The following is a 14,798-nucleotide window of genomic DNA, read 5'->3' as shown; positions in this document are numbered from 1 at the left end:
GGGGGGGGGGGGGGGGGGGGGGGGGGGGGGGGGGGGGGGGGGGGGGGGGGGGGGGGGGGGGGGGGGGGGGGGGGGGGGGGGGGGGGGGGGGGGGGGGGGGGGGGGGGGGGGGGGGGGGGGGGGGGGGGGGGGGGGGGGGGGGGGGGAAATACACACTGTCAATCTGTTTTCCAAATTTCTAGGGAAATTATTGATATTTGGAGCCATAAGAATAGCAATTGTGATTTGTGTATAATTTTGAATTTTCTTTGGAGAAACTGATATTTGGAGTAATAAGGAAATTGATGATATTCTGATGAACTTCCCTTCACTATTTGGTGATATGTGATGCTTAACATGAATTATAGGATCTTAGAGTGGCATTGTGGAAGGTGCCGAGGTTTTATGCCTGTGTCCTGAACATGTTCGTATCCTACTGTTGTTTCATAAATCAGCATGTCATTGTTTCCATGTCAGTGTCGTCTCCACATGATTTTGTCTGTTGTTCTTTGCTTCTTAGGATTTAAGTTCCTACCATTATAAGAAGAGTTCTTTGCCATATCACATTGTAATTAAGGCTTGCAGAAAGCTCTTGCTCAAATATCTGTTTCTTAAGCTCTTTTTTTTTTTTTCTCTCGTCCTTTATTTTTTTAATTTGTTTACCATAATCTTTTTTTCTCCTGACCTTTGTGATTGTGCTGAAGATTGATACTGGAGATGAAGAAGAGTCCGATAATTCAGATTCAGAATGTCTTGGTGAAGAGTCTGAGAATTTAGATTTAGGTGCAGTTAGAGAGATGAGACTTGTACCATCAAATCCTGCTGAATGTATGGTTCCCCTCTTTTTTCTTTGATTATGAAATGCTATTACAATGTAGCATAATACCTTGATTTCTTTTGCAATAGTAGAAGCTCTGTTCGATGTATGCTGCCAGTGTGCCGAACTTAATCCTGATCCTACTGGAGGTTAGGTCACTTCCATAATGAACTTCTGTTTCTATTTTCATACAACTAGCGGGTTGTTTTTCTTGTATGAACTCCCTGCTTCGTTCAGATGAAGAAGAAGAAGAGCACAACTGGTTTTTTTCTGCTGATCAGTTGGAAGAAATGCCAGGTACGGAGCCAAGTAGATAATTCATGTTCTTTTTTTTACTTGTTAGAGATTATATACAATTTGCCTTCTGTAATATTTAGGACTTTCGAGAGATGGAGATGACAAAGAACAATTTTCCTCTGATCCAGCAAACTCAATCGGCCACTCGAACGGAGATCATGATCAACTATCTCGCACAGTTCTTCAGGTATGTTTATGAACACACACATTCTATCTCGTAAAGCATTTCAGTATTTGCTGGTATCTCTGAAAGTAACTTTTAACTTTTGGTTTCCTTACCGCTTTTGGTGCATAATGCTTGTGTAGCTTCAAATCAATGACCAACGTTTTGAGGATGCAGAAGAGATGGAACCTGAAAGCAACGGCAAACATCATCATTGAACTTCTGTGGAAGAAGTTGACCATCCTCCTCTTTGTGTGTGTTAAACTTCCTGTTGTACACTTGAAACCCTGCTTTAGCTTTATATGCAAATTTTTGTGTGGAACATTAGACAGGTTAGGGTTTTGGTCACCTAGTTTCCCGTGATTACTAAACTTATTATGGCTAGTGTTGAATTTGGAATACTAATGGTGACTACCTATCTACATATATTATATAACTACCATACTATCTTGACAATTATCAATCGATATCATATTCTCATTAGCAATTCACCTTTGATTTTAATACATTCCATCATTTACTCGGACAGGTATTAGACTAGTAATATTCTAGAGATCCATTATAATTCCTTGAAAGGGATTATTTACACCCTTACAGGACAAATGGATACAAATAATTATGTCTCCAAGGTGAACAGCCACTGGCTCGGAAAATAGATACGAATAATTATAAAATGAATTGGATAAAATTTCACATAACACAGAGAATTGACCCATGAACTAGGCAATCATTAGATAAACATTTCAAGTTTTTCCATTACAAAGAGAGGGAAGTAAACACCTAAAGGCCCAATTAAATAAACAAAATCTTTTCATCTCAAATCACGAAGCAATCAGCTGCCGAATCAGAATAAATCCAATCCCCACAGGCCCGTCTAAGCCACGAGGGTGCTGGCTGTGGTAGACTCGCTGCAGAGTAAAGGAGCATAAATGTGAGTAAAACTTCTATATCATCAATGTGATTACCAACATGGATTTGAGAGAACCAACCACCCACAAATATGGTGCATTTTACTCTAAAAGTCTAGGTTTTTATACTCAAAAGATATTTACAATAGTAAGTTGGATGAATTTTACTCTCAAAATGAATTCTCAGGTTGGCATCTCAAAATGTATCATTAGTCATATATGACTATTTTTTATTACACTTTTCCGAACAAGTTGTTCGGTATGTGTCAAATATGGACATGTCTCAATATACTAAACTAAAGTGGATGTGCTTCATAGAGAAAGTGTCACATGTCACATATATTATGAACTTATCGAAAAAGTTTATAAAGCAGGTACCTTTTGTCTAATACATCCTAATCCTATCACTCCTTAAATGAACTACCGAACACAAGTATAAGTAATTAATGGGCATGCATTTGAAACTAAGCAGTAAAAAACCCAAATGAAGGCTAAGAACGCAACCTTTGGCAAGAATATACTGATATGCTATCCATACTACAAGTGCGAAAAGCTACAAATCAAGAAGAACAAGCCCAACTTACTATTTCCAGACGGGAGGAAGCTTCTTTGTCTTCTTGTAGTAACGAGCAAGCCTGTGAATTCTGCTCTCAACAAGAATCAAACGAAATTTGGAGTCCTTATCCTTCCTGTTCCTTTCCAAATGCTTCCTAATTGACACTGCCTTCTTAATAAGGTGGTATAAATCCTCAGGAATTTCAGGAGCAAGACCTACACACCAATTCAAGGAAATTCAAAAAATCTGCATCGATACACTTCCACGATCAGCACCCAAAAATCTAAATTAAAAGAAAGGGCTATCTTAAAATATAAAACAGATTACAACGAATCCTTCCAATTATCTCACAATTTTCTGATTTCCAAAAACAAATTGTTACACTATCAAAGAAAAAAAGGTTGTACCATGAGCCTTGAGAATACGCAAAATCTTGCTTCCTGTGACGCTCTTGACCTGCGCTATACCATGGGAATCACGAAGAATAACGCCAATTTATGACGGTGTAAGTCCCTTCTTCGCGAATTTGCAAATGTTCTCTCCTACCTGAAACCCAAACCAGTCTACAATCCATTTACAAACACCGTCCAAATGCACATAGGGATTCTACACGGCAGTGAAACGGAAATGCACGAAAGCAATTCATGCACCTAAAGGAAAATTTTGCACTATAATAAGGAAGAATCTTACATCTTGTGAAGAAATCTTCAGCCAACTTGGTGGAGTTCTCTTGTAAGGCAGCGCTGAGGCAGAAATACCCTTCCTATTGCAAACAAAACGCGCAAAATCATATTTAGCGATACCCAAATTAGCATAAAAACAAAGTTACACAGACCCACACACACACACACACATATATATATATAGAGAGAGAGAGAGAGACCCACGGCTGTGCATACGACCCATGGCGGCAACGACGGCGAAGATAGAAGTGCAATGGAGCTTCTTCAACCTCTATTTTGCACTATGCCAGAAACCCTAATTTCACAATTCGGGATTTAGGAGGAGGATGAAAGCGATCAATATAATGTAATTCCTTTAACTGTAGTTTTGGGCCAGGCCCAATATTTTAATGTTCCTTCACCGCATCTATAATATTGGGCTTTGGACACCTAAATTGGGCTCAAATTTGGATGGAAAATACAAAAAGTAAGCCCACTAACCACTTTGATTATTTTAAATATTTTTAATTATAATTTTATACTATCAATCCACACTCTTGATTCATCTATGTACCACTTTTATACCAACGTCACATTTTTATTTTTGAATAGCGAGATTAAAATTTCAATTATAAGTTAACATTTTATTTTTAGAACATGACGTCACGAGCCATAGATTGTTAGTCGTTTGCATGATTTGTTGAAAAGACAGTGATTCACCTACATTACACGCGGTCAACAGTCGATGAAGAATAGTCAACACGTCACAACTCTTGGACCTCTACTTTTACGACGACACGACGTGTCGTAGATTGTTAAAAAAAAATGGTCCCTCTACTTTTATTTTTTTGCATAATTTATTGAACAGAACGAGTGGTTCAATCTAAGAAAAAAAAAAATTAAAAGGTGTGTAGTATGTGGATAACGTTCGGTCTCTCGTCTTGATAGTATTGTTGATATAACTCAATTTATAATTGTTACAAATGATCTTAATCTTGAGTGCTTTATGAATTATTATCTACGAGGATTTGACATTTTTTTGAACCCGGTCAAATAGATCCCAACAGACGAAATTCACTTTTTATTTTCTAGATGAGTAGTTTTCGAGTTGACTTGAGAAAAAAAACGTCGTTTTCGTCTTTAAAGTATGAATAAAGACATCGACCCATTTGGTTCCACATTTGTCCGTTTTAATTTTCTAGAATCTTCATTTTTTCTAATTTGCAACATAATTTTTATTCTTATAAAGTGTTTTTTTTAATATATGAGTATTACTCAATTTTTTAAAATTTTATAAATATTTTAAAGACAAATTAAAAAATTTAAAGCATTTTATTAATTTAGTAAAAAAATAAAATACATTTCCTTCCATTTATAATAAAAAATTATTTTATTTTTCAAATTCTCCTCTTAATCCCGTACGCTCGCTCCCATCGAACACACCATATGGGCCTTCATAATTTGATCCACGTGGATGACCGTTTTTTCTTACGGTGGGGTTGCGGGCCGGGGAGTTCTTACCCGATTTGAATTTTGAAATTGAGTCCGCCGCCGCATGTCGTGGCAGGTACTGTTGCGTGCGTACAAACAAATAGGAGACCAACACGTGGCACATATAGGAAGGAGAGAAATGATCTGGGCCGTTGGAATTTGATTGGGAATTGCGAGAATGGACGGCTTTGGATGAACGCCCATTTACAGAATTTATTATGAGCTGACACTGCTTTACTTTATATGTCCCATTTTTCCGTACTCCCTGTTGACTCTGTTTCGCCTCATTTGTGTAATTTCTTTCAATTTCAATTTTTTATTTTTCTTAAAAAACATTATTATTCGTTAATTTTTTTTTAAAAATATCTCTTTTAAATTTTATTTTAAATATCAAATAAACTAATTTAAATTAATAAAAATATTTTCACTCCCCACTTATCTGAAAAAAAAAAATCTATAAATTTTGAAAAGTTTCAATAAAAAAATTTATTAAATTAAAAAAAAAAAAATACTTATACTATCATTAAAATTTCGTTCTTATTTTTAATTATAGTTTCAGAAATAATAATTTTTTTTTTGAAATTTTTAAATTTTTTTGAAGGGCATGAATGAATTTTTTTTAAATGTATTTTTAAATATTTTAAGAATTTAAAAGAGTTATATTTTAAAGTTTGGTGTGTATATAATAATTATTCGATAAAACGTTATTTAATGACTTCTAAGCATTTTGAATTTTAATAGAGGTTGTTTTATACCTTAATTTTTATTTTTTATAAAATTATTTAAAAATTAATTTTAATCATTTTATTGAATATTTAAATAGTTATTGTATTAATCAAATTTGAAATTCTAGCTGAGGTGGAAGATATTTTTGCTTTATTTTTTATTTAGATTGATAATTAATTTAATGAAATTGAAGATAAAGTAAAAATATATTTAAATAGTTTTTTATTTATTTGTGTGTAAAAAGCTGACATCATTAATAGTATTTTAATTAAAAATTATTGAAATTAAAAAAAAAATAGCACGTAAATCAATATTGGAATTGAAAAAAGTAAACATATTCTTTTGATTGCATTTCGAAAATTTAAATTTAAACCATAAAATATGTTATTTTGGAAAAATGGGCCAATTCCATATTTTCAAGAAAGAATCATATCTGTCTTCACATTATTATTATTATTATTATTATTATTACTATTTCTATTACTTTCCTTTTCAACCAAAATTTGAAATTAAATAATATTTTTATCTTTAATTTTAAATATTAAATTTTAATTAAGGTGTATAAAAAAATTTAATTTTGAAAGATTTTTATGCCTTTTTATTTGAATGAGGTGGTAAAATTAGTAAATAAATAACTCGATAAAATTAAAAATTTAGTGTATAAATTTGTATAATTTAAAATATAAACGAATTATTTTTCATATATTTTTCTATTTAAAAAAAGTAAAATTTATTTTAAGAACATTAAATCAATATAAAATAATTTACTTTTTAATTTTGAGTTAAATTACATAAAACCCAAAAAAATTACTCGAAATAAACTTAAGTTGTAAGTTATCTAAATCTAGCGTTTATAATCATAAAATAAGGAGTGTTTTGGTGTGTAATATGTGGGAAGCATTATTATTAGAAGCTCATAATTATGAGTAGAAGACTCTTGCCTTCTTCATCATTATTTATTTGTTATTTGTCCAAAATAAATAAATAAATAAATGAAAATGGTGAAGGTCGATGTAGGCTCATGCACAATTCAATGACGATTAGTACAGAAACAGTCCAATATCGATCTCACATGTTTGTAAGGTCACCATCGGGATTTGACCTATTGTCGAAGATTGTTGGGAGTGAGCCCACATCAGCTAATTTATGAATGATCATGGGTTTAAGCAAAAGAATACATCTTCATTGATATGAGACCTTTTAGAGATGTCCAAAGTAAAGTCACGAGCACTTATGCTCAAAGTGAGCAATATCGTACCATTGTGAAGCCTGTAGCTCCAAAGGCTAGTTTTTTTTTTTATTATTATTTTTGAATTTTTTTGATTTCTTAGAATTTTTTTTTTTATAGATAAGAGATTATTTACTATATATATTTACACCTCTGACTAAACAACAATAAAAAAACAAACATTTGAATAATTTTCATGGGACAATGAAAAAAAACATGAATTGTTGTACTCGAGGTCGTTGAAAATTTAAATTAAAATAATATATATATATAAATTATTTGAAAATCCGTTAGCTATTTGAATATCAACAATAATTTTTAAAAAAGTCTGCAAATTCAATAAATTTACTTGATTTAAAGAAAAAAAAAATGTTAGCCAATAAAAACATCATCTTTTATCACCCCTCTGTCCCCTTCTTCTTCTTCCTCTGTCCTCTGCAACTCCAAATCAAGAACACCCAGAAAAAACCGCCGGATTCTGAGCAATGCAGGTCCCCATTTCCGCCATTTTCATTCACCTTCTCATTTTTCTCTCGAACCCACTTTGGGTTCTTGGCAACGATGAGCTCAAGGCCCTTATGGACATGAAGGCGTCTTTGGACCCTGAAAATCAGTATCTAGCTTCATGGAGCGTCAATGGAAACCCTTGTGGTGGCTCGTTTGAAGGGATTGGGTGCAATGAAATGGGCCAAGTGGTCAATATGTCGCTGCAGGGGAAAGGGCTTAATGGGAAGCTCTCCCCTGCCATTGCTGGGCTTAAGCACTTAACAGGGCTGTATTTGCATTACAACTCGTTGTTTGGAGACATTCCTAAAGAGATTGCTAACTTGACAATGCTTTCTGATTTGTATTTGAATGTCAATAACTTTTCTGGTCAGATTCCGCCTGAGATTGGGAATATGAAGAACTTGCAAGGTTTGGCTTGGCTAATTGTTATGCCATGAAACCATTTTTTTGTACACATTTCCTCTGTTTTTTGTGCTGTTTGAAGCGCATGGTGTTCATCTGATTTCAATGGATGTTAACTTTAGACTTGTTTGAATCTGTGGGGAAGCTTGTATTTTCTCTGTTTTGATCTTAGAATGGTCATTTTTGAGGATGTTTTTTTGTTTTTCAGTTTTGCAGCTTTGTTATAATCAGTTTAGTGGAAGTATACCGACACAACTTTCATCTTTGAAGAAGCTTGCTGTTCTTGCTCTTCAATCCAATGAGTTGAGTGGTGCAATCCCTGCAAGCTTGGGAGGATTGGATTTGTTAGTTAGAGTGGACTTGAGCTCCAATCATCTCTTTGGCTCTGTTCCTTCTAGACTTGCCTATGCGCCGTTGCTTGAAGTTCTTGATGTTCGGAATAATTCGCTCTCTGGCTATATACCTCCAGGTAATGATCAATCTTTAATCCGTTTAAACATGAGGGTTTATGTGAGATTCCACGTTAGATGGAGATGAGAACGAAACATTCATCGTAAGGATTTGGAAATCTCTACCTAGCAGACGTGTTTTAGAATTTTGAAGCTGATGACGATAGGTAACGGGTCAAAGTGAATAGTATTTGCTAACGGTGGGTTTGGGTTTTTATAAATGGTAATAGAGTCGGACATTGGGCGGTGTGTCAGCGAGGACACTAGGCCTCCAAAGAAGTGGGTTGTGATATCCCATATTAGTTAGAGATAGGAACGAAACATTCCTTATAAGGGCGTGGAAACCTCTCTCTGGCAAACATGTTTTAAAATCGTGAGGCTGATGACGATATGTAATGGGTCAAAGCGGATAGTATATGCTAGCCGTGGGCTTGAGCAATCAGAGCCAAACATTCCTTATAAGGGTGTGGAAACCTCTCACTACTAGTCGCGTTTTAAGATCGTGAGGCCATCGGTTTGAGATGAGAACAAAACATTTCTTATAAGGGTGTGGTATCCTCTCACTAGTAGACTCATTTTAAGACGGTGAGGCCATCGGTTTGAGATGGAAACGAAGCATTTCTTATAAGGGTGTGGAAACCTCTCACTAGCAGACGTGTTTTAAAACCGTGAGGCCATCGGTTTGAGATGGGAACAAAGCATTTCTTATAAAGGTGTGGTACTCCTCTCACTGGTAGACGCATTTTAAGAGACCGGGAAGCCATTGGTTTGAGATGGAAACGAAGCATTTCTTATAAGGGTGTGGAAACCTCTCACTAGCAGACACCTTTGAAGACCGTGAGGGCGACGACGATACGTGACAGGTCAAAGCAAACAACATCTACCAACCGTTAGGCTTAGGCTAATACAGTTTATCTCTTGTTTTTGTGTTTTGTTCATTTTTCTCTAACATGAAGCTAACTAAATGCTATTCTGATGAAGCTCTAAAGAGATTGAATGAAGGATTCTTGTACCAAAACAACTTGGGATTATGTGGAGTTGGCTTTCCATCCTTGAAAGACTGTGCTAGTTCAGGTCACACTACTCAAAACCAACCCGAACCATATGCCTCCGGGGTGATGCCAACGCGTGACATACCCGAAACAGCCAACGTTCAATCACCATGCAACCATACTCACTGCCCGAGTTCATTTAAATCTCGAAACGCCTCAATCATTGGTGTACTTATTATGACTATCACACTTTCAGCTATTGGAATCCTAACATTCACACAATACCGTCGTCGAAAACAAAAGCTTGGATCATCATTCCACATAACCGATCACCGTCTCAGCACGGATCAAATCAAAACTTACAAGAAGAATGGATCCCCTCTTGTCAGTCTCGAGTATGCCAACGGCTGGGACCCCTTAGCCGACGGTCGAGGCTTCAGCGTTTTAGCTCAGGAAGTGTTCCAAAGCTTCAGATTCAACTTAGAAGAGGTAGAGACAGCCACCCAATACTTCTCAGATATCAATTTGTTGGGGAAGAACAACTTCTCTGCTACATATAAAGGGATTTTGAGGGATGGCTCAGTTGTTGCTGTTAAGAGCGTTTGTAAAACAAGCTGCAAATCAGAAGAAGCTGAGTTCTTGAAAGGTTTGAGCCTTTTAACTTCATTAAGGCATGAAAACTTGGTGAAATTTAGAGGCTTTTGCTGCTCAAAAGGCAGGGGAGAATGCTTTCTTATCTATGATTTTGTTCCTAATGGGAACTTGTTGAGATATCTTGATGTCATGGATGGTGATAGCCATGTTCTTGAATGGTCTACCCGAGTCTCCATTATACGGGGCGTCGCTAAAGGTAAAACTCTCTACTCCGAACCCGTTTGAACTAAAAACTTAACTAAGAAAACCCGAATCTAACTAAGTTTAATGCTTTGTTTTACATCCAGGTCTTGCATATCTTCACAAGAACGAAGCGAACAAGCCTGTTCTTGTTCACCAAAGTATCTCAGCTGAGAAGATTCTTATCGATCAGCGCTTCAATCCGTTGCTCTCAGATTGTGGCATACAAAAGCTTCTTACGAATGATATTGTCTTCTCTGAGCTCAAAGCTAGTGCAGCTCGTGGCTACTTAGCTCCTGAGTATACCACAACAGGTCGATTCACAGATAAGAGCGACGTTTATGCATTTGGTGTGCTTGTGCTTCAAATCCTCTCAGGGACTAGAAAGATCACTAGCTCATTGCGTGGTGCTGCGGAAGCGTGTCGCTTCGGGGAGTTCATTGACTCGAAGCTCCATGGTCGGTACTTTGAATATGAAGCGACTAAGCTTTGTAGAATGGCATTGCTTTGCACGCATGAGTTGCAGAGTGAGAGGCCGTCGTTGGAAGCTATTGTTCAGGAGCTTGTGACCTGCAGCAGCTGCCTATGAATGAATGGCTTGGCTAACTGTTCACTTGGTGAATTGTGTATGAACTTTGTCCAAAGGACTGAACTTTGCCTGTTTTTGTTGCTAACAGTTTCCTGTGAATGTGGGCTTCCGAGGATTTTTAAGGCCTTTTACTATTCTTTTAAACTTGTTATTTGGTTCTTATTTTCCGTTTTCACTCCCGGGCCTCTTAGTACCGTTTTTAAAACGTGTTTGTCAGGGAGAGGTTTTCACACCTTTATAAGGAATGTTTTATTACTTTCTACAATCGATGTAGGATCTCATAATCCATCCCTTTTGAGCACATAGCGTCCTTGTTGGCACACCACCCGGTGTCTAGCTCTGATACCATTTGTAATAGCATAAGCTCACCGCCCAGTGTTCGCTTTAGACCGTTACGTATTGTTGTTAGCTTCACTATTTGTAAAAAGCATATGTTAGGGAGAGGTTTCTACACTTTCATTAAGAATGTTTCGTTCCTCTCTCTAACCGATGTGAGATCTCACAATCAACCCCTTTTGAGGACGTTAGGTCTTCGCTGACACACCGCCTGATGTTTAGTTCTAAATATCATTTGTAAGAGCCCAAACCCGCCGTTTATAGATATTGTCCCCTTGGACCCATTACGTATCACTGTTAGCCCTCACGTTTTTAAAACGTGTCTGTTAGGGAGAGATTTCTCCTCTCTTATAAGGAATACTGCGTTCCTCTTTCTAACCAACATGGAATCTCACAATTAACGTGCATTAAGGTAAATAACACTCTAATCGAACATAGTAGGTTCCTTTATTCATGCCATATCATTTATAAGAAGGAATCAAACAAGACTAAGTGGATTGAAAAGAAAAGTAAATTGATACATCCAATGATTCTTGTGTTCTTGATTGGTTTTGGTCTTCTTGTTCCTTGCTTTGATTGATATGATTGTGTTGCTTTCTCTCATAACTCATAGTACCAATTAGGAAAGTGGAGGGAACAGCACAAAATATTAAAAGGGAAGAGAGTTTCGATTCAAATGAGCCTAAGTCAACGAGGTTATCAAATGTTCGAATGGGTTTATCTTATAAGCTATGATGTTCAACCAGATAAACCGGTTCGTAGTTACTTTTAAAAAGAGAGTTAGAATCAGAGCTATTGTGACATAAAATCCTAAACAAATCAGCTTAAAAACTTGCTTATAATTTTACCGAACTTGTATATATCTATCTTTTTCAATCCTCCTTTGATTCTTTTTTTGAGCTCGAATGAGTCCTCAAAATATAGATGGTTCATAAACATCGCGATAAAAAGATTTAATAATTTTTTTAAAAAATTATGTTTATTTATTCAAATTAAACCAAACATCAATGGGCAACCCAACCACCATGTTCCATCCTTTACTTCCTCCTTCATTGCTTCACTTTTATTTAATGGATGGGTGAGGAAAGACCAAAACGATAATGTTATTATTATTCAATTAATAAAATTAGAAAATTTTATTAAAAAAAAATTAATAAAAAAGATATTTATGAGTGTGTCAATAAAAGTAATAATTAAGTGGAATAACCCACCAAACCAACATTTTGGTAGAGACCATTAATTTGAATGTCTCATTTGGAGTTTTATATTTAAAATTATAATTAAATTTTTAAAAATGTTAACAATACCTTTAAAACTTAAATAAAAAATAACTTTACAATTAGTTTTTGAATAAAAATCATTAATATTTGGATTTTAACAATACCTGACTTTTAAATATTTTTAAAACTACGAAAATATCATTAAATATTAAAAAAAAAAAACCTTTTCAAACACGGTTCAAAGTTTAAAGTATTGTTCAAAAATACAATACTATTCATGTCCCACATTAGTTGGAGAGGAGAACAAAACACTGGTAGTGGAAACCTTCCGTAGCAGACGTATTTTAAAGCCTTGAGAAGAAGCCCGAAAGGAAAAACCCAACAATTTTCTGTAATTATTGGCAATACAGGAATAATTAATTCCCTGTTAGAAAATCTGAATCTCTCTACCTAGCTTTTTTATACACTTCCTGGGGGCCACTGAACCAATTAAATGAAGGTTTGGTGGGATGGGAAAATGCATAGTGAAATTCCATTGTACCAAAGTTCATAGGGAAAAGGGCCAAAAGTGCATACCAAAAAAAGTAGATTAGCATGTGAAATCAACAGTAAAATGTCATTCAAACAAAAAGATAAAAGTATTTTATTTTTTTTTACTCTAAATCATTCACATAATCTTACCACCATATTCTCCTTTTAGGTGAGATTTCAGTGCACTAATTCAACCAAATTCATTCCCACCGTACAAATTTTACTGCAGCAGATGGGAAAATATAGATGTATATTGATGTATGGGTTTTTCTAGAGACAATTCCCTGTATGTGAGATCTCACGTTGGTTGGGGAGTAGAACGGAACATTCTTTAAAGGAATATGAAAACCTCTCTTCCTACCAGACGCGTTTTAAAAACTTTGAGGGGAACCTCAAAAGAGAAAGCCCAAAGAAGACAATATCTGCTAGCGGTAGCTTTTTATTGGGTGTTAAACTAGAGACAACACCCTTTGTGAGATCCCACGTCGGTTGGGGGAGAAGAACAAAACATTATTTATAAGGGTGTGAAAACCTCTCCCTTGCAAACATGTTTTAAAAACTTTAAGGAGAACTCTGAAAGAAAAAGTCGAACAACATTCAGTGAGTCAGAATGCAGGCCTTTTTCAAGAAAGTACCGTAGCAAGTTCTCAAACAACCTTCAAGGCCCTATTTTTAAGGGAACAAAAGGGAACAAAGGAGGGGTTGACTTTACCCTAGTTTGTCATAGGTTAAAAAAACATATTTGATTTCATTAGTTTTCCTCTAGTTTGTCCTTCATTTCTAGAAATGAAAGACAGTTTCCTACATCTTTTTTCTAGTAACAACGCTCAACAACTTAGTCCCACAGAAACTAAGGAGAATCAATGCTAAACTTCTACTTGAAAATCAAAAAGTAATTTGCAAACTATGCAAATAGAAGAATAAAGTAAAGAAAAGGTCAGAAAGCAGTGAATTCTGCCCATTGTTTTCACATCATGGCATATAAAAATGTGGATGAGTATCAATTTCAAAAGTGATCAAACTTGAAAAATAAAAATTTGAAAACATAAATCATTGTATAAAAGAGTGAGTCCTGTACAAATAATTATATCTACTTTACCTTTAACAACACAGCAATGAGTGGAATGACATATTACTAAGCATACTAAAAAGTGAATGATAAAAGTATAATGACAATCATAATAATAAAAGCATTCTTCTCTAGTTGGTGAGCAGTCACCATTGTCTGACATTGCCGACATAATCCATACATTCCACCATTATTGAATCTCAAAGCCAAATCAGAGTAAATTTAAGACCTAGCAGCTTCAAAATAATCAAGGGTAACCTAATTTTAAGTATCATTTTTCAAACCCTATCTATTCAATGGTAAGGTCAATTTGCAGTGGCTGTGTGTGTGGCTGTGTGTGTACTGAGGTAAATCCTGAAACCCATAGTTAAGAGAAGAGAGAAAGTGGAAGTGGGTCAATGAAATTTATTGATATCCCTAGGAATTAGGGAAGCCACGTGGTTTTTGGTTTATTCTTTAATGGAAGAAGACCTAGTGGGACACTCTTTCTTTCATTGGCAATCCCTGAAGAAAAAATTATTGTGATTAAGAGCATTCTGGACCTAATAACATATCATATCTACAAATATCTTCAATTTTTTACACTTTCTCATGTAATTCTCTCTCAGCTTTGAAACTGTTTTCATCTCATTACTGCTCGATCCTATGCCTGCAATTGCAACTAGATCTAATTATCGTATTAAAAAGTTAATTGGCTAGCATTCATAAGGGCCAGTATCATGGGTTAGGGCCAGTATTCATAAGGGCGCCAGGAGAATAAGAGAGGATGAGTTCAATCTATGATTTCATCTACTTAAGATTTAATATCTTACGAGTTTTCATGTCAACCAAATGTAGTAGGGTCAGGCAGTTGTCTGGTCAAGGTGCATGCAAGTTGGTTTAGACAGTCGCCAATGGAATGCCAGTGGTATACAACTCGGCCAATCTAACAGCTAACTATGATATTATTCTCATTGCGAACCGTAACTCCGGGTTAAACCAAAACACGTCAGATTGAGTTTGGGAAGCCTATCCAAGTAACCCCCCCCCCCCCCCCCCCCCC

At 35.6% G+C, this 14,798-nt stretch overlaps 2 protein-coding genes and 1 pseudogene across 2 annotated transcripts in view; 2 read left to right on the top strand and 1 right to left on the bottom strand.

Annotated features, from left to right (window-relative positions):
• Positions 1-1,721, top strand: part of LOC111490870 (chloride conductance regulatory protein ICln) — a 4,042-nt gene extending 2,321 nt beyond the window's left edge. Inside the window, exons 3-7 of the mRNA XM_023139508.1 lie at positions 684-807; positions 886-945; positions 1,034-1,093; positions 1,174-1,280; positions 1,400-1,721. Coding sequence (XP_022995276.1) covers positions 684-807; positions 886-945; positions 1,034-1,093; positions 1,174-1,280; positions 1,400-1,474 — 426 coding nt within the window. The 3' untranslated portion in view covers positions 1,475-1,721. The remainder of the gene's footprint in view (positions 1-683; positions 808-885; positions 946-1,033; positions 1,094-1,173; positions 1,281-1,399) is intronic.
• Positions 1,722-1,911: 190 nt separating this feature from the next.
• Positions 1,912-3,719, bottom strand: LOC111490871 (annotated as a pseudogene).
• Positions 3,720-7,211: 3,492 nt separating this feature from the next.
• Positions 7,212-10,751, top strand: LOC111490869 (protein NSP-INTERACTING KINASE 2-like). The gene is made up of 4 exons (XM_023139507.1): positions 7,212-7,742; positions 7,945-8,205; positions 9,167-10,027; positions 10,119-10,751. The coding sequence occupies exons 1-4, from the start codon at positions 7,313-7,315 to the stop codon at positions 10,598-10,600; spliced, it is 2,034 nt and encodes a 677-aa protein (XP_022995275.1). The 5' UTR covers positions 7,212-7,312; the 3' UTR covers positions 10,601-10,751.
• The last annotated feature ends 4,047 nt before the right edge of the window (positions 10,752-14,798 follow it).

The sequence above is a fragment of the Cucurbita maxima genome, unplaced genomic scaffold (genome assembly GCF_002738345.1).
Source record: "Cucurbita maxima cultivar Rimu unplaced genomic scaffold, Cmax_1.0 Cma_Scf00016, whole genome shotgun sequence".
Taxonomy (NCBI): domain Eukaryota; kingdom Viridiplantae; phylum Streptophyta; class Magnoliopsida; order Cucurbitales; family Cucurbitaceae; genus Cucurbita; species Cucurbita maxima.
This window is presented reverse-complemented; position numbering and strand designations above follow the sequence as displayed.